This window comes from Pempheris klunzingeri, chromosome 18 (assembly GCF_042242105.1).
Source record: "Pempheris klunzingeri isolate RE-2024b chromosome 18, fPemKlu1.hap1, whole genome shotgun sequence".
Classification (NCBI taxonomy): domain Eukaryota; kingdom Metazoa; phylum Chordata; class Actinopteri; order Acropomatiformes; family Pempheridae; genus Pempheris; species Pempheris klunzingeri.
In genome coordinates, this window is record NC_092029.1 from 1,286,529 (window position 1) to 1,305,623 (window position 19,095).

Here is a 19,095-nt window from a genome sequence, read left to right on the forward strand (position 1 = left end):
CTCGTGTGATTTCTTTTTTTTTTCTCAAAATACATGAATTAATTTCACATTACAACATGTATTTAACTAATTTGACCAATTACTTATCAAGAGCTATTCATTTTTCACAGGAAAACATTTTACATACAGTGAATTTTAACAACAAACCTCCTCAAACACAAGCAAGAGGAAACACAGCGCCACCTGGTGGCTGCAGAGACAACATGTAGAACTTAAAATAAAACACATGAGTCACCTTCTGGTCCTTTTTCCTTCTGCACTTCTGCTCCCAAACATGCAAACATGACACAGTGTGGACAGGAGGAGCTGCTGGCTGCACCTGACACAGGTCACAGGTCACCTGACACAGGTCACATGACACAGGTCACCTGACACAGGTCACTGGTCACCTGACACAGGTCACCTGACACAGGTCACCTGACACAGGTCACTGGTCACCTGACACAGGTCACCTGACACAGGTCACTGGTCACCTGACACAGGTCACCTGACACAGGTCACTGGTCACCTGACACAGGTCACCTGACACAGGTCACAGGTCACCTGACACAGGGCGGACTGCTGCTGCACAAGTCGTGCCAAAAAGAAAGTGAAGGTAAAAACATCTATAAAACTTCTATTAACGGTCAAAACAGCTCGGTAACATAAAAGTATGCATCAGTAAATAATAAGCACCAAAGATTATAACATGAACGTCTAAATGTCCAAAGACAATAACCTTCCCTCAGCGATGCAGAGGGAGGAGCTACGGAAGCCCAGGAGGTACAGAGAAGGCAGGGTGCAGGAAGAAGGTAAATAAAAAGAACTAATTGAGATAAAATTCACAAACATGAACTGGAAACAATAATTAACAAAGTCCATTTTTAACACAGATGCTTTAGTTACATCAGGACCTGGGGGGCCATCCTGGTTCATTTCCTGCACGTGGAAAGATGAGATAGATACAATCATCATTTATACAGCAGCCCTTACAAACTGCTTCACACACAAGGTGAGAATAAAACCAGTCCTGTATCATATTCACAGTCGGCAGAGGAAATGAAAAGTGAGAGCAGGAAGATCAGAAGCAGACAGAGCCTTAGAAGTCAGGAAGTGTGAGAAGTGGAGGGAGGCTCAGATGTGATGTAGACGTTGGTCTGGTCTGTACTTGTTGAAGTCCGGGGGGGTCTGAACCGGTCTGGTGAGACGCTCCTGGACACCAGCAGCCATGAGATGAACCAGAAGGTTCTTCACCGACTCAGTGAGGAGTCGGTGGTGAGAAGAAGATCAGTTTGTCAACAATCTTTCCTCCAGCGAAGCCCCCCCCCCACACACACACAGTGTGAGCTGAGCCTGTCGGGTTATTTTGGGGGTCAGCTGTCGCTCGGCCTGTCAGCAGGACCCTCCTCCTCCTCCTCCTCCTCCTCCTCCTCCTCCTCTCTCTCCTTCCTCTGTCTCTTCTTCACCTCCTCTGCTTCACTCCACTGATCCTGGTAAGACTTTTGTTTCTCTTCCAGCCTCTAGAAATCTTTAGTTTGTGTAAACTTCACGTCTGTGCTGCTGTCCTCTGCAGTAGAAGAGCCAGTTTTACTACTTCTGTTCCTCTTCAGTAGATCAGTCAAACAGTCAAACAGTAAAACAGTCTTTATTCCTTTCTGAGCGTTGGCATGGTGTGCTGCTCGGTACGGTACGGTACGGTACGGTACGGTACGGTACGGTGCTCATGTTGCTCTGCTGGTTCGGTTTACTGTGTAATAATACTACAAAGTCCCACAGACACATGGGGGGGCTCCCATGATGGCCGCCACCATGAGCTGCTTTGTCAGTGTCCGTAAATATTCAGTGAGGTGATCTGTCCTCAGGTCGGCCTGTCAGAGCCTCCATCATGTGATCTGAAGCCTGTAACTGTGAGGAGGGCTGAGGATGATACTCTGCAGCACTGAGGCCTGAAGCTGTGATCATTAAGATGCTGGTTCGCTCTAAAGGAGAGTTTTTAGGTGTTTAGTCTGTTAGTTTGCTGTCAGTCAGCTCCAGGTTTTACAAACAGTAGCAGTCTTTTGCTCATCGGACTGTGATGATGTGATGTTTGTGCTTTACTGGACGGAGAGAAAGGTAGAAACAGGTTTAGGTGAAATGTGGTTTTTACATGTGCAGAGTTTTGTTTTGATGTTGTTGACGGCTTGAGTTTCAGGAGGAGGGGCTGGGACTGGTGGGTGGAGCCTGATTTAGCTTTTGAGGGGTCATAACAGCAGGATTTTTTTTTTTTGGGGGGGGGGGGGTGTTTGACATGAAGCAGGTAAACAGACACAAACACACACTAATTCCCATCTTTCATTTATGTGTGTGTACCGTACATAGTGTGTGTGTGTGTGTGTGTGTGTGTGAAAGTTTGACCATATTTGGACGCTCTTGGAATAGACTGTAACAGGTGTGTGTGTGTGTGTGTGTGTGTGTGTGTGTGAAGTGGGGGCTGGCTGGCTCACACAGCTAATTTTATCTTAGCAGATACACGAACAGTGGCAGCCGTCAGGTTGGTCAGAGCTGTGGAGATAAACAGGCACCAGACACACACACACACTCACACACACACACACACACACACACACTCACACACACACTCACACACACACACACACAGACACACACAGACACACACACTCACACACACACTCACACACACACTCACACACACTCACACACACACACACACACACACACACACACACACACACACACACTCACACACACACACACACACACACACACTCACACACACACTCACACACACACACACACACACACACACTCACACACACACTCACACACACACACACACAGACACACACAGACACACACACTCACACACACACTCACACACACACTCACACACACTCACACACACTCACACACACACACACACACACACACACACACACTCACACACACACACACACACACACACACACACACACACACATACACACTCACATTACGCTCCATAATAAAGGCCCAGTGAGGGACAGCCCCCCCCCCCAGGCTGGTGATGTTTGGACTATTAGCATGAATTTGGCAGCAGACAGTGAATCAGTAAAGACACAGTCGTGGACATAGGGCCTGTCATTATTGATCTATTGATGTCTGTGGCAGAGAAAAGGTAAAGGACCACGACCAGGCCTGTAGGTACTGAGCCTGAGTATCTGAGCTTCGGTCAGAGGCAGTAACCTGATTCAGGTCGCTGATGCTTGTGTGTTTCAGCTCTGTAGAGCTCAGAAACTAAACGCTGGCTCTCCATGTTTGGTCTGCACTGAGGTAATCAGGCTGCTGAACACTCCCAGAGAGGCGCCGCTGGAGTTTAGAGGCTTATTATCCTCCTAAATTTAAAGCCACGTTCCAGTAATAATGTGACGGACTGCTGCGATCCGTCACATCGAACCCACGGTTTAAAGGATGAGTGAGGAGATTAACACCAAACGTGGCTTTGGCTGACAGATATTTTTAACAGAATTAGTTTAAGGATTAAAAACAGTGGACCAAACGTTTCACGCCATCGAATGGGATGAAACGAGTGATGGAACGTATCCGATTAGGACTCAATAGCCTTGTTTCTAATCAGAGTCAGTATTTATTCTTTCAATCAGTCCGACCGACACGAACACGCAGGCCTGAAAATACTCAAAGTAAAACTCAGACTAAGACTCAGCAGGTCATAAGACGTCCCCCACTCACCTGTTCCTCTGTCCACCAGTGCACCAACGCTGAGGATGGAGACGTCAGTGAAAGCAGCTGAAGTGTTGGTGCCCCCCCAGCCTGACGTGGCGTCCTCCCCCCCGGACGCCGAGAACACCGGGGCCAAGGTGGCGGCGGCTCCTCCCGCGGCCTGCAGCTCCCCCTCCGACTTCTTTGACCCCATGGAGGAGTTCAGCAGGCGGCTGGAGGACATCATCGGCACCTACGGCTGTGCAGCCGCCCTGCAGGACAAACAGGTGAGCCAGGTGAGCCAGGTGAGCCTGGTGAGCCTGGTGAGCCAGGTGGTGTCAGACGGATCCACACAGGAAACCAACCTGGAAATTCATCCAAATCACGTGTTGATGTTTGGGAATCTCACTTGTTGTTTTCAATGTAGAAAAGTGTCACGGAGGCAGAGATGGAAAAGATGGAGGCAAAAGATGACATTGCAGTTGCCATGGAAACAGGTAAGGCAGCAAGACGCCTTAAGAGTGATGCTGAAGGTTCAACCACGATTTAGTGTTGCACATCCATAAAGTTGGGGAACATGAACTCAATCGATGCAGAAAATGGGTCAAAGTCCAAAAACACCGGATCCTACATTTCCCATAATGCTCCTGGATGAGGTCTCTCTCGTCTTACACTGGTGTGTTTATTTTCTTATCAATACAAAAAGAGGCGGGTTAGGGTCACACACATACAGTCAATGTGCTGGAGTCACTGAGGCTACAATGGGAAAGAAGAGAAGAACCGTTGAAGTGCTCCGACACGACAACAGCTGGTCATCAAATAAAGTCAGGTGCACGTAGAAACTGTCTTGAAACTGTCTTTGTCTTTGTCTCCCTGCAGAGGTCTCGGCCATCATGCAGAGTCTGAACACGCTCTCTTCTCCAGAGGAGAAACTGGACAGTCTGGTCAGGAAATATGCTGAAGTGGTGAGAGTTTGTCTGATTTTACAGATTTGGATGTTTTGCAGCATTTATGGTGTTTTCTGTCTCAAACTAAGAAAACTTTTTCTTCACTTCATATAATAGTTCAGTAACACAGCAGAAAAAAGCTCCTCACCACCTGTGTGTGTGTGTGTGTGTGTGTGTGTGTGTGTGTGTGTGTGTGTTCAGGCAGCCGTGCGGCGCTGTGATGTGAAGAATCTGAGCGTGCTGCAGCAGAGGTTTTCCGCCCTGCTGGACGTGCAGCAGCAGCTGCAGGCAGAGAATCGCAGCAGCATCACAGCTCGCAGCAAACTGGAGAGTCTGTGCCGAGAGCTGCAGGAGCACTACGGCACACTGAGGGTGACTGATGGTGCAGCCCAAACGTTAAAGTAAACCCAGTGAAACACAAAACGCTTCTCTGACCGTCCTTCCCCCCCCCCCTCCAGGAGGAGACCTTCCGGCGCTGCAGGGAGGATGAGGAGAAGAGGAAGGAGATGACCTCCCACTTCCAGATGATGCTGACGGAGATCCAGGCTCAGATCGAGCAGCACAGCGCCCGGAACGACAAGCTGTGCCACGAAAACGCCAACCTGACCGACAAACTGGAGAGTCTCATGACCCAGTGCGAGAGGAGGGAGGAGGTAGAGCGGGGCGGGCGGGGGGCAAAGGTCAAAGGTCAACATATGAATTCTTTATGAGTCATGATAAGCTGCTAGGACACAGTGAATACTGTCAACAGTCACAGTAAATATCAGAGTGTATATTTACCAAACACTTGAACTGTAACATGAAGAGTCAGTTACTTCATGGATCGGTGAATGATTGGTGACAGTAAACTGAATCTCTCTGGCTTTTGGACTGTTGGTCGGACAAAACAAAGCATTTCATGGGAATGGAGGAAGAATTATTACCGTTTTCTGCCGTTTTACAAACCAAACAATTAGTCGGTGAACTGAGAAAACCATGAACAGATCGATCCGTAGAGATCCGTAACAGATCCCGACTCCTCGTCTCTCTGCAGAGTTTGGAGAAGATCGGCGAGCGCCGCGACCTGCAGAACAAACTGACTGAAGCCAAACTGCAGCAGGCCAACGCTCTGCTGCAGGAAGCGGAGGAGAAACACAAGAGGGAGAAAGAATACGTGAGTTTGGACAAAGAGACTTTTAGAAGTGATGATTCAGCGATGGCTGCACGACCTCTACGACCTGCATCCTGCAAGAATAAGTGCAAAACACATACAGAGGATTCCATTAAAAGGGGATGAACGGTGTTGTTAGATGATCGTTCACATGATATCCTCGACATTTCACTATTTTAAAACCATTAAAACATGATTCTTGCATCAGTTTGACTCAAAGTGACCTGTTTTAGCCCAGAAACACAGCGAGTCACTGCCCTGATGTAGCAGGAGTCCTTTAATATCATTCACATAGATTAACTGCCACTTTATTATTATTTCAGTATGTGTTTTTATTGTTTTCTTCTTCTGCTGATTTAAATGTCTTCATTTTTTTGTCTTTAATGTATTTGTATTTGATCTATTTCATAAATGTGAGTTGCCTCCGCTCCTAATTACAGCCATGATTTGAAAGCTTATGGACAAACAGTTGGATTATTTAACACAGTAGTGTTTTTTTAGTAGTAGCAGTGATAGTAAGCTTCATTTATACTTCTGCGCTGAGTCTACATCACAACAGCTGGTATTAGCTAACTCCGGTTTAAGTTAAAGTCATTTGGACCGGACTTATTTCAGTCAGGGAGGAGTCCAGTCCTGAGCTCACACGTCAGACATCTTCCTCCCCTCTGCTCTGTTGGAGCTAATGCTGCTAACGCTGAACGAGCTATTAGCAACATAACTGAGATGTCTCATTTCAAACGCAGTAAAATCTAAACGGTGTTTCATGTTTGAAACCAAAAGAAGAGACACAGACGCCAGCGCACAAGTATAAATGCTGATAACTGCACGGGGCTGTGTGTAGTGGGCACACAGGTGTGAATCAGGCTGTGGAGGTAGTCGTCTTATTCCATCATTAACACATGAGCCATCCTAACTGTTTGAAGGCCACTCAGACTGACTGTGTGTTGTCTCTGTTGCCGTAGTTGCTTAGGGAGGCTATTGAAAAAACAAAGAAATGCTTCGCTATGAAGGAGCAGGAGCTGACCATGAAGAAGAAGGTAAAGAAACACCTGTAATGTGTCTCTGTCTGTTCTCTTCTAACCAGTTACTGGTTCAGGCTGCTGAGTGGAAACTGCAGGCTCAGACACTCAGAGAGCAGGGGACTGTCATGCAGGCGCAGGTGAATATTCATGCTGACAACAAGGACAGGTAGCACACACCTGGAGGCAGGGATCAGATGAGACGAGGCCTCCGTGGTTACAGACAGGCAGGAAGAATGAGGCTATGGAACAATCCCCCACAATGCAGCCGCACACCCTCCGATCTGGAGTTTAACGTATTCAGTTCACTGATAATCTAAACGCAGTCTTTCCACGCTGCTGGAAATAAAAGTCAGGTGTGGAAAATCTAAAAGATAATCAATTAAACAGGGGAATAACCCTTTAAAAAAAAGGCAGCAAAACTCTACTAGTTGGTAAAAGATGGTATAAAACAGCTGCATCTTTGAATAAAGAACAATTATAGACGCTGGTTTATAGATCTCTATACACACCAGTTAATGATTTAGTCAGAACTTCTTCTTTTAAAACTCACTTTTCTTTCTTAAATCCCCTTTTTTTTTTAAAAAACAAAAAAGGTTAAAGGCTAAATTACTCATGACAGATCTCAGGTCTGACTGGAGTTTTGTTTGTGCTGCTCAAACCGTTGAAAACAGCTTCCACTGAAACTTCAGATTTTATATGGTTCAGTAACAGAAGACGTCAGAATTAGCATTCATTTGTAATTGATATGAGCCGGATGGTGATTGTTAATAACCCAGAGCTATAATTGGTACTAGACTGAGATGTCACACACGACAAACTGAGACTTGACTTGACGACAGATGAGAGACTTTGACTTGAGATGTGAAGGAACAAAAACAACAGTCTCATGTTTCCACCTGGTCAAAGTGCAGCTTGAGTTTAGAGATCTGACCGCAGACCTGCTCTGAAGTTCTCTCCCAGTCAGGAAGTGTCCTGAGAATCAGCAGATAAAGTGACAGATCTGTTTAACCAACACGTGACTGATGCTCGTTCACCCCCCCATGAGCAGGATTAAGTCACGATTCTGTCTGTAAATGTTTCTTGGGTTTATTCTAGTGACGGCTGAGAGTTTGATGTGAATATTAGGCTGGAATCCATCATTTGTAAAGCCAGTGTGGCTGATTAATGGCCCCCCAGCACTGTGCACTCATAATTAATGACGGATGCAATTTGTAATCCATCACGCAGAAGCACGGTTATTATCCAGTACCGACTGACTCCCAAGAGTCAGAGCAAGAAGAAGGTTTTGGTTCTTTAAACACGCAGTGATGAAGGTTTTGTCTCTTTGCAGGAGGAGATTCTTTTAAATAGCAAAAGTAAAATCATGGTTTAATTTAGTGACGCTAAGAGCAGAAGAGAAGAGAAGAAGAGCTCAGACACGTCAAAGTCCTGAAATGATCTTCCAGTTTAGTGGTCTTGTTATCTGGCAGTCTCAGGTCAGGATACACTATAAAAACATTTTAAGCTATTGTGAATAAAACTTTCCCTTTTCGTTAACTCAATAGTTTGTTCAAGTTTAAGAGAACTTCAGCCGAAGAAACCGATGAACGTGGAACAGCAGATGTTTGCAGTGATTCTCCTCTTGGTGTCTTTCGCTCTCGTCTGTCGGTGGTTCAGTCTGACTCTCGTCTCCTCGTCTGTCCACAGCTGACCCTCTACGCTCAGAAGTTCGACGAGTTTCAGGAAACGTTGGCCAAAAGCAACGAAATCTACGTGCGCTTCAAAAAGGAGATGGATAATGTAGGTGGTGGAGCCTTGCTGCTGTGAATCCAACTGTTGGAGATCTGAATGGACATCAGTTTGTCTTCTGTTAATATAATAGAATTATTTTATGTTCCAGTCTTGTTTTCCTTCTACCGGTTCTCTATAATCATTTATCTGGCAGTGTAAATATCAAAAAAAGACTCTTTCAGATGTCAGAACATCCCAGTAACTTCAAACTTTTCCCTTTCTAGATGTCAGACAGGATGAAGAAAATGGAGAAAGAGTCGAATCTGTGGAAGACGAGGTTTGAGAACTGCAACAAGGCTCTGACTGACATGATCGACGAGGTGTGCTGATGCTGCTTCACCTGTTCCTCGTGATTCTGAAACTAAATGTTATCCAGTGGTGTGAACTGATGCACATATGGTGGACAGATAGCTTAAAGTCTGAAGAGAAGGCAGCTGTGGCTCAGAGGTTGAGTCCATCAGACGCTGAACCCCGACCTTCTTTGAGGAAAACTATTTGATATTTTCATTGTTTCTGGAGCAAACATCTTACTTACTTTTCTCCTTTTCTCCATCCTTCTTCCTTCTGCTCCAGAGAGCCGAGAAAAACAAAGAGTATGAAGTGTTCGTCCTGAAGATCCAGAAGCTGGAGAAGCTGTGCCGTGCCCTGCAGGATGAGAGGGTCATCCTCTATGGCAAGATCAAGGAAGTCCGCCTGGCGAACTCGGAGGTCCCAAAGGCCTTGAACGCCTCTAAACTCAGTCAAGTCTCCGACCCTGAAGGTGCCGACACGTCTACCCTGCTGACCCCCGCGGACCTCCAGGAGCTCCAGCAGCTCCAGGAGGAAGACCCGGTCTTAACAAAGGACATGGCTCGTCTGAGGGAGGAGCAGGCCAAGCTGCAGGAGTTTGCCGACTCCCTGTTGTCCACACCCAGCGACAATGACGAAGAGGACAAGGATGATTTAGACGCTGAAGAAGACATGGTGGCATCTGCTTTCGTCCAGTTCAAAACCAAAACTGAGGTGAAAAAGGAGCCTGAGCAGGTGGTAGATGTAAAACCAGAGGCAGCAGAATCAGTTCTCCCACAGTCAGATAAAGATGAGGAGACCAACGCTCCAGTACCTGAGGAGAAGTCCTCTCAAATACCAACAGACACAAAACCAGAAGCAGTAAAAGTCCAAACCCAGGTGGAGAACAAAGAGGTGCAGCCAGTTAAACCAGATGAGGAGATCCAGCAGCAGCCTGCAGAACCCGAACCAACATCCGAGCCAGAAACGGTCCAGATGAATCCACCTGCAGATCCAAGACCAGAGGCAGCAGAGGCTGAGGCCCCACTCGAAGCTAGTGAGGTCAAACCAGTGGTCCCAGTGGAAGACAAGAAGGTCCATCAGCCAGTGCAGGTACCAGGAGAAGCACCAGCCAAGTCAGAGCCAGCTCCCCCCTCCAAGCAAACCCCCAAGAAGAAGAAGAAGAGGAACGGCAAGAATGCAAGCTAAAGTTGAGGATGTGCTGTGTGTGTGTGTGTGTGTGTGTGTGTGTGGACCTGAATTCTTACTGGGCCTTTTTCTTAAAGGTTTAAATCTGGAGTTTGCCCCAACTGGTGTCATCAGTACGTTTCTCTAGAGTCGGTGTTGCCAGATGAGGGCAGACAGACGAGCCGACTGTATTTTACAGTTTGAATGTCTAAAGGAACTTTTAGTTTGGCCTGGGGGGGGAGGGAGGCCCAGCTGAAGTATAACAAAGATTTTAGTGTTGAGATAAAGAGGAAAAGTTCTTGCCAAATGCCACAACGTGTGTACGCCAGTAAAACTGCAGTGTTTCTTTTAAAGTAGAACAATGCAAACAAAGCAACAGCTACAATAAAGTGACCTTTTGACTATTTTACTTTTTGTGTTTTTCATTCTTGTTCTTGTTTTTGCTCTAAAATTTTACTTCATCATTTTATCGAAGACTTTAGAAACTTGCAGGTCAACATTTACGCACACAAACAGGTTTTTAACTTTGATTAAATGCTGTAAAACTATAAAACAGGAAAAATCTGGATACTTTAGAAGCACTGGAAATCAACCGATGATCGAGTGACTATTTGACCCCTGAATTACCAACTGGTTCCCAACCAACAAGAGAGGCAGACTAGGAATAATGAACACTCCATGCAAGCCCTTTATTCTTATTAACTTATAACTATTAACTTCATCCTCATAAAATAAGACATGAATCATACAAAAAAAGAGCCAGAACAGTTTTAAATAAATTGCTAAAATGAATTCTGACCTCAACCATTAAACTGAATTATGAACCCTGAAGCAGTTCTTCGATCGGACAAAACGTCCTCCTGCTTTTTACCTCGTCATCACTTGTCCGGTCTAAATCTTCCAGTTGTCCTCACAGAGAGAGAAACACACACCAACCCTGTGTTACTTACTGATCACAGTGTACGTCGGTTCACTGGGAAGTTCCCACAAAGCCAAATGTATTTGTGTAACACCGTTCAGACACGAGGCAACTCAAGGTGCTTTCCAGGGACATAAAACACAGCAAGAACAAGACAGAAACATTAAAGCAACAAGGAAATAAATAGTTCAAACTAAAGCGAAGATGCACTGAAAGACAATAAAAGCATGTTTATGAATAGTTAGAGATTAAAAGACGTTCTCAGGCCTGATTTAAAGGTTTTAGCAGAGCTCAGCTGTTCAGGAACTAAAAGCTGAGGGGTCTGGACGCCTTCAGTCCGTAAAAGGAAGTCAGTTATGTATTTGGATCCAAGAACATTTATTTAATTATTTAACAAGAGGATTTTAAAACCTGTCCTGTGGCACACTGGGAGCTCATGGAGGTGCTCCACCTTCCTGGTGTCAGTGAGGACTCCAGACATAACATGTACAGAAACATTATATACAAACACTCTGACTAAAGTGAGGTCCAGTCGTGTCCGCTCACAGGTCGGAGAGGCTGTTTGCAGTGTGGAGACGTGGACACAGACAGACAGACAGACAGACAGACAGACAGACAGACAGACAGACAGACAGACAGACAGACAGACAGAGCTGTTCTCCTCTGCAGGTGGGGGGTTCCACACCTGTCGCTCTCACAGTGCACAGCTGCCTCACAGCCACTAGATGGAGACACTGTTCTTCTAATCACATCTGCACGACTCCACGGTCCCAACACCCTCTGAGGGGTTCTTAGTGAGCTGAGACACTGTGGAGGTGTTTTGTAGATATTAATCTGAATAAATATTAATAATTATTATAAATATTCAGACCCACGCTCTTTATTGAAACAGTTACAAATGTAGATGTTCAAAGTTCATCCTTGACTACAGAGTTTTCGATCGTACTGCATGATCTTCATCAACAGTCTTCTCTGGACGGCCTCATCCTCTGAGCACCAGAACAGCTACGAAGAGGAAGCCGAGGTGATCAAACTCCTGTTTCCAAGTTCAAGAATGAACTGTGAGCCTGCTCAGACAACCCCCACCTGCTGAAGGTGAGTATGTAATATGATAGAAAGCACCGGAACAGCTACTAAATGGACCAAATCAAAGTCAGGCTGACGTGGTGTCCACGTGGTAATTCATTAAACTATCAAATGCTCAGTTTTCGGACATTTAATGCAACATGGTCACTTTTAGAGTCAATAAATGCTCGTTAGCAAACATTGATCGCCGTCATGTCATATTAAATAATGAATGGGATCATGTGCAGTCAACAAAACTAATATAGTAGCATAATTAATCTTTCCAAAGGTTAATTTATACATCTGAGATGCTTATGAGACGTTTAAGTGGGCCAAATGTTCAGCTGGAGCCGCTGCATTGGTTTTTATTTTAGCTGCTAATCTAATTCAAAGTGACTTAATAGAAAGGAAAAGTCTTTAATTAGTTAATAATTAATGGGTGTAGGGGTCAAAGGTGGCGCTAACAAAACATCCCAGAATCCTTATGAATATCAGAAAAGGGAAATCAGCCGAGGAGATAAGAAGAGCTTATTCCCTCACACACACACACACACACACACACACATGAGGCCTTAAACATGGCGAGGAGGCGTTCAAGTACCATATTTTAAGCAGGAGAAAGAGGAGTGTTACAGCGTTGAGAAAAAAAAAAAAAAAAGGAAACGGTTTAGAAGAGAAGTACAAAGGATTTCAATATTTAAGATAAGAGCCTAATGGAGAGGAAGAGGAGGAGGAGGAGGAGGAGGAGGAGGGGACAGAGATATGGGAGAGGGGGAAGTGAAGACTTTTCTGAAGAGTTTCGACCTTGTGACAGAAGATAAGAGTTGACTTAATGAGTCTGTGTGGATCTATGAGGGATCTGAGCGGAGACGTTGTGATTTCCATGTTAGAAGTTCGTTCAGTCATAATCTTGTCCTCAAATGAAGTTCAGGCTCAGCCAATCAGGGCGGAGACTAGATATCTGCAGCGCTGGAGCACGCCGCTTAGTTTCAGCTGAGAGAGGGTTGGACTTAAAGACCATCTGACACCAAACAAATTCACCTTTAATGCACACGTACTGAAACAGGACTTCAGAATAAAGGCCTCCGTCAGCTCCACCCAAACACCGATCAATAATCAATCTGTTGGAACGTTATTTTTATTTTCAATCAAACTCGACACACAGAATCTAAGAGAGTGTTTGTTGTCCGAACATGAGAAGATACCGAGGTGACCGCTGAGCTTTCCATCACAGCTCATGAACTTCATCAGCAGATCTTAGTTCCTCTTTAACTGATCTCCATGTTTGTTGTTCCCTTCTTTCCCTTTGGATCAAACAGTCTGCTTATGTGTCGTGTTTCCTCTTTCATTTCATCGTAGTCTTGTCTTGTTCCTCGTTGCCTCCTGCCTCAGTGATCGTCTGCACCTGTTCCTCGTTTGACTCACCTGTCACCACCTCCACCCACCTCCACCTGCTGCCTCGTCCTCCTCAGTGTGTCGGTCTACGGTCGCTTTAAGTCCTCCTGGGTCGCTCCTCTTTGACTTTTTTTTCCATGAAAATCTCCCAAACTCTGCTTCTCGTCTCCACCTGTGGCCACCAACACATGACAGCCATGTCACATGACAGTCATGTGACCAAGAGCTGCCAGATTTTGAAGAGATCTTTTAAAAAATATATATATTTTCTGTTCTAATCCTTTTTTTTTGTTTCTGTTTAAAGGTGTGAATCAGTTGTGAGTCTCTGAGGAGGTAAATGAACATATATATGGTTGATATGTTGGACAGGAGCTCCACTGTGCTGTCCAAATACTCTGAAACATGCAAGTTTAACATGTTGAACATAAAACCAACAGATTAATTGGACTCCGTCCCAAACACACCGTCCTGCTGCGTATTAACGTGCTCCTGAAAAAGATCTATTTCCTCCTGTTTGATTAAAAACTAGCGTGTGGGACATACCTGAGCCTTGGACATGAAGCTCTGTGTTTGTGGGGAAGTCAGAGTATTTAGATGGACACATCTGGACACGACTGCATCTCTGATAGCAGCTGCTACGTGAAGCCAGACTCTCTTTCTTGTGCGGTTGCATTTGACACAGACTGCAGGAATGATTGATCACACTGAGGTGAGCTAAAGGTCAACTCCTGCACTTCCAGCTCCTTTAGGAGGACGAATATTCAGATGTGTAGACGGGTTTTAGCCTCAAATCCTGACAGAGTTACTATTGAAGGACAAACTGCAGCCCTGAGACACACACACACACACACACTCACACACACACACACACACACACACACACACACACACACACACACACACCAGCCTATCTGCAGGAAACATGCAAGACGCCTTCCTTCATGCAGGAGGCAAGTTTCTCGTGTGCTGGTGATTAAACTAAGCTGAGCTGCGTTTTCACTGTCAGCCCGAAACGTGGATGTGAAAAATGACACTGACAGACAGAAAGAGGAGGGAGAGACGTGCTGAAGTTCTACCTGCTGAGCTGCTTTTTTAATCCACTCAGGGTTCAGAGTTACACACACACACACACACACACACACACACCTTCCTCTGACACAACGTTGGAAGCTAAACTATTGTGTATACGGGAGATTCATTCAGGTTTAATCTCAGTGTGCACAGAGTGAGATGAGTTTAAGTCACACTGAATCTAAAGATGTCTTCCAGCCCGGCTGAGGAGATCTGCTGGACCAGTTCCAACACTTTTACTACCTCCCAGTCATTTTGAACCCAAGCCATGTAAAAGTAGGGCACAGGCGTAAGAATATCTCAGTAACCCATTTAGAAAAATATGGTTTTGTTTCAAAGAACCACGTCCCAGGTGCGTATATATCATACATGTATTTGTCCTGTCCTTCCACTCATCACTGCCCTGCACACTGTTTACTGACCTTTTTAATCCGTCTTTATTTCCAAATGTTGGAGCGCAGTATAATCACAACACCTTCCAGCCTTCCAGCCTGAACAAACTCACATCCAGCACGTTCACACATCTTCCTCCTGCACACTGTTAAACAATAAGTGGCGTTAAATGCATCTTTGTTTGGTTAATGTGAATAAAACTAATGGACAGCTTCGTGGAAACTAAGTTCACTGTGTGAATAAACGGCTCCAGGACAAAGAGCTGAGTGAAACCAGCCTGGAGAGAAGAAAGCAGTAAATCAAAGGTGTCTGCAGCACTCAGGACTTCAGCCCTGAAGGGAACCACAGATCGGACGGAAACACACTTCAGGCTGTTTCTCTCTGTTGTTTGTTAAACTCATTCTGTGTGTGCTGCCTGATAAAATCACCCTTTTGCAGAAAAATGTCCCAAAATAGTTTTACTCCACAAACCTTCACTGTCGAGGGCCGAAACTCAGCGAGCACGCTCATCACCAGCTACCGTGTCGGCCCCAGTCTGTGGGTTTCATCCTGCTTCATCTGTGTGTGACAAACAGGAAGTTTAATGTGCTCGACGTGAATAACTCTCTCCTCGTACATCCTGCACGCTCCTGTGTGGCAGCAGGAGGAACAGTCTGACGGTGGACGCTGAAGGGACAGATTAGCTCTGTAACACTCACGCTCACCTCTGTCAGATTCAGCTTTCTGTCTGACAGCTGCTGCACTTCACAGCAAATCCACATCGCACCGGGGGGAGGCTTCCATCTCTGTGAGGACTAAATGAATCTTAAACTGAGAAGTGAGGACACGTTTTGACATTTGGAAATGAGGAAATTGTTTTGCAAAGTAAAGAAGCATAACTGATTGGTGTCCGGATGATGTTCAAGAGTCGGTCCAGTGAAAAAAGAGCTCTGATCTTTTGCTAAAGTTAAAGGAGGTTTGATGGTTAATTAATAAAAACATATTCAGGCAGCAACATGCATGCTGTTTCTTTAATTTAAGTAAGAGTCCTTTAGCAGCACTGACCGTCTTCATTACTTCTACTCTTACCTGATGTAGTTTACTTTGGTCTAAAGCTGATATCTTTTGTTGGGACGGGTTAAAAACCCCTTCAGTCCTCTTCAGTAAACGTCAGCTGAGATAGGAGTCATTCTCTTTAGATACTTTAACTGAGAGACAGTTGATAAAGAGGCCCTGATCTACAGTTCACACTTTTAATTATTTAATAATACTTTATTGTTCATTTGGATCAACCTTTGGTACCACCTCCATCCTGGTCTTGTCCTTCAGGTCCCTCAGTTAGCAGTCATGCTAACAGCTCGTTAACATAGTGACACTCAGCAGGTGAACCGTTGGCCCTGTTCACCATCTTGAATGAATGAATGTGTTGGCATGCTAACATTTGCACTCAGCTCAGCTGGGGCTGATGGGAATGTCAGTTTTGCAGGAACAAACCAAACATTGGACGCGTTCGCCTGACTAGAGGTTATTAGAAGTTCATCCTGACGGGAACGTGAATGCTTTTTACAAAATGTGATGAGAATCCATCCGATAGTAGCTGAGAGAGAGGCTAGCCTGGTCAAACTGGTGGACTGAGCAACCAAACCAGTGAGTTAGTGGTCAGAGGTGTTTCCAGCTGTGGTCTTGGGTGCGTCTGGTCCTGTCTGGTCCACTTGGAGGTCTACTGGTGAGGAGTTCCTGCCGTTACTGATGCAGTGTGAGAGTGGCCTTGGCTCCACTGAGCTCCTCACAGCTCAGCGCACAGCCGATGATGTGTGTCAGGACTGATGAAGGCCGAGTCTGCTGTAATGAACACACACACACACACACACACACACACACACACACACACATGTTAGGGGCAGACTGTGCCGCTGTTTTTCCTTAAGATATCAGACTTTACTGTGAGACGACGGTGATGTGATCGGACAGCTGACTGCGGTTGTATTTTCTGCCTGTCAGAGCGGCGGTACAGTACAGTCTGATGAGCTGCTCACTGTGCCACTTTCCCACTTTAGTGTCACACACTTAAACTGTGTCCAATTTCAAGAGCCGCCTCCTTCAAAGTCCACACTTGCAGGCCGGATGTGTCTTCATCTTCGTTGAAGAGGTTGTGGAAATGTGCAGAAGGCGGCTCACAAAGTGGGACGGAGCTGTCGGCTGTCGTGTCTCGTAACATCACCCAGGAGTCCCAGTCCTGTCGTCAGCCTCTGGCTAATGAACACATGGGAGGTGGCCATTTTGCCCTCAAGCGACTGATCCAGAGATGTAGAGATGTAGAGATGTAGAGAGCCACCTCGGTCATTCCTGCCTGAGTGGAAACGTTCGGCATCCAGCTGAGGAGAAGTGGGAATGACGTCCTAAAGGATCTGTAGTTTCCATGTCACATCACTAATATAACTAACTAATAGAACTGATCCCATGAATCACTTTTTACTTCAACACATCCATGAACTTTTGTCCCAGCTAAACGTAACACCTGTTGGATTTCTCTCCTTTTCATAGAGAAAAGTTTCTTCCAGCCTGAGAGGCTCCTGGCTTTAGGACTTACACATTCTCGTCCTTGCTCTCCGGAGCGAGCAGTGATGAGCGTGGAGTCAGCTAAACGACCACTTCTCCGTGTTGGGGGCTGCGAACCGTGTGAAAGCGCTCAGTGTGAATAGTGCTGCTGCAGCTGGGAGTCATTACCGCTGATGCACCTTAACTTTGACTTTGAACGCTCTCCACAGAATCACTGCTTTACTTCACTGCACCTGCTGCAGCTCCCACACACACACACACACACACACACACACACACACACACACACACACACACACACACACACACACACACACACACACACACACCCTTACACACTTCCTGGAGGACTCCACCATGTGCACTGGGACCTTTAGCCTCGTCTTCTTGTCTTTTTAATGATCCTGTTTTGATCCTGTCTTTATTATGAAACTGACTGTTTGTCCCTTCACCTGGTCCGTGAGGTCATCGCTCTGGTCCGTGAGGTCATCGCTCTGGTCCGTGAGGTCGCCGCTCTGGTCCGTGAGGTCATCGCTCTGGTCCGTGAGGTCGCCACTCTGGTCCGTGAGGTCGCCGCTCTGGTCCGTGAGGTCGCCGCTCTGGTCCGTGAGGTCACCGCTCTGGTCCGTGAGGTCACCGCTCTGGTCCGTGAGGTCACCGCTCTGGTCCGTGAGGTCGCCGCTCTGGTCCGTGAGGTCGCCGCTCTGGTCCGTGAGGTCGCCGCTCTGGTCCGTGAGGTCATCGCTCTGGTCCGTGAGGTCGCCGCTCTGGTCCGTGAGGTCACCGCTCTGGTCCGTGAGGTCACCGCTCTGGTCCGTGAGGTCATCGTTCTGGTCCGAGCTGAAACACCTCAGCAGCTGCTGGACGGACGTTCATGTTTCCTTCAGCATTTGTTTTAATCAGTCAGTGTCAGTAGATCTGGTTTGTGACAGCTGAGTGTTTTTAGTGCTAATTAGCGAATGCTAGTTATACTACTACACAACTCTAACATGGCTAACATGTTAGCATGCTACATAAAATCCATTTGCTTTGGTGCGTTTTGTGTGAAGCTTTTTAACTCTTTTTTTTGTTCTTCCTTTGGTGTGTGTGTTTGTGCTTTATTCTTTTTATTTGCTTGACTTGCTCCGTCTATAACGCGACAAGACGCCGCTGTAAACGTCCGCCGGCTTGTTTGTGCCGTTTCACAGATTGTGTTCGTGTAACTCAAGTTGAAACTCTACGAGCCGCTTCGCATCAGCGTCACCATTATTATCGTCATTATTATTTAAGCAGCCAAAACAAACGGTGCTCAAGGTCCTTTTCCTGCTGCAGCGTGAAATCAAGGGATGTTTTAAAGGAGATATTTCTGTTTCACGCTTCCAGGACTTCACATCAACCAAGAGCACAATAGTTTTCATCACACAAACTGGACTCTGTGCTTGTTTCTTAGTGGTAGATACACACTTCAGACATGTGCTCTTATTAATCTCAGTTCTCACAATGTAACTTTTAATAATAATAATAATAATACATTTTATTTATAGGCGCCTTTTATTTCTATATTTCTGTATTATTGTTTTAGCTTGTTCCATTTCCCATCATCTCGGTTCTTGTTTTTAATTGTCTTGTTGGTAATGTACATGAACATGTTTTCGTGTGAAGTCATTTGAATTGTGTAGCCGAAATGTGATATACAAATAAACTTGTATTGTATTA

The 19,095-nt window shown here is 45.7% G+C and overlaps 2 protein-coding genes across 5 annotated transcripts; both read left to right on the forward strand.

Annotated features, from left to right (window-relative positions):
- Positions 1–1,319: 1,319 nt before the first annotated feature.
- On the forward strand, positions 1,320–10,428 carry txlnba (taxilin beta a). Of its 4 annotated transcripts, none has more exons than XM_070849329.1 (11): positions 1,320–1,472; positions 3,725–3,971; positions 4,103–4,172; positions 4,555–4,640; positions 4,824–4,994; positions 5,081–5,275; positions 5,656–5,775; positions 6,735–6,809; positions 8,481–8,573; positions 8,789–8,884; positions 9,138–10,428. In XM_070849329.1, the coding sequence occupies exons 2-11, from the start codon at positions 3,741–3,743 to the stop codon at positions 10,038–10,040; spliced, it is 2,040 nt and encodes a 679-aa protein (XP_070705430.1). In that variant the 5' UTR covers positions 1,320–1,472; positions 3,725–3,740; the 3' UTR covers positions 10,041–10,428. The 4 variants fall into 4 exon arrangements, with proteins under 4 accessions (XP_070705430.1, XP_070705429.1, XP_070705433.1 ...); XM_070849328.1 differs by lacking the exon at positions 6,735–6,809 and adding an exon at positions 6,857–6,931; XM_070849332.1 differs by having other exon boundaries at positions 3,725–3,962.
- Positions 10,429–11,887: 1,459 nt separating this feature from the next.
- On the forward strand, positions 11,888–18,299 carry LOC139218276 (uncharacterized). Its single transcript, XM_070849840.1, has 2 exons — positions 11,888–11,962; positions 17,865–18,299. The coding sequence occupies exons 1-2, from the start codon at positions 11,888–11,890 to the stop codon at positions 18,297–18,299; spliced, it is 510 nt and encodes a 169-aa protein (XP_070705941.1).
- The last annotated feature ends 796 nt before the right edge of the window (positions 18,300–19,095 follow it).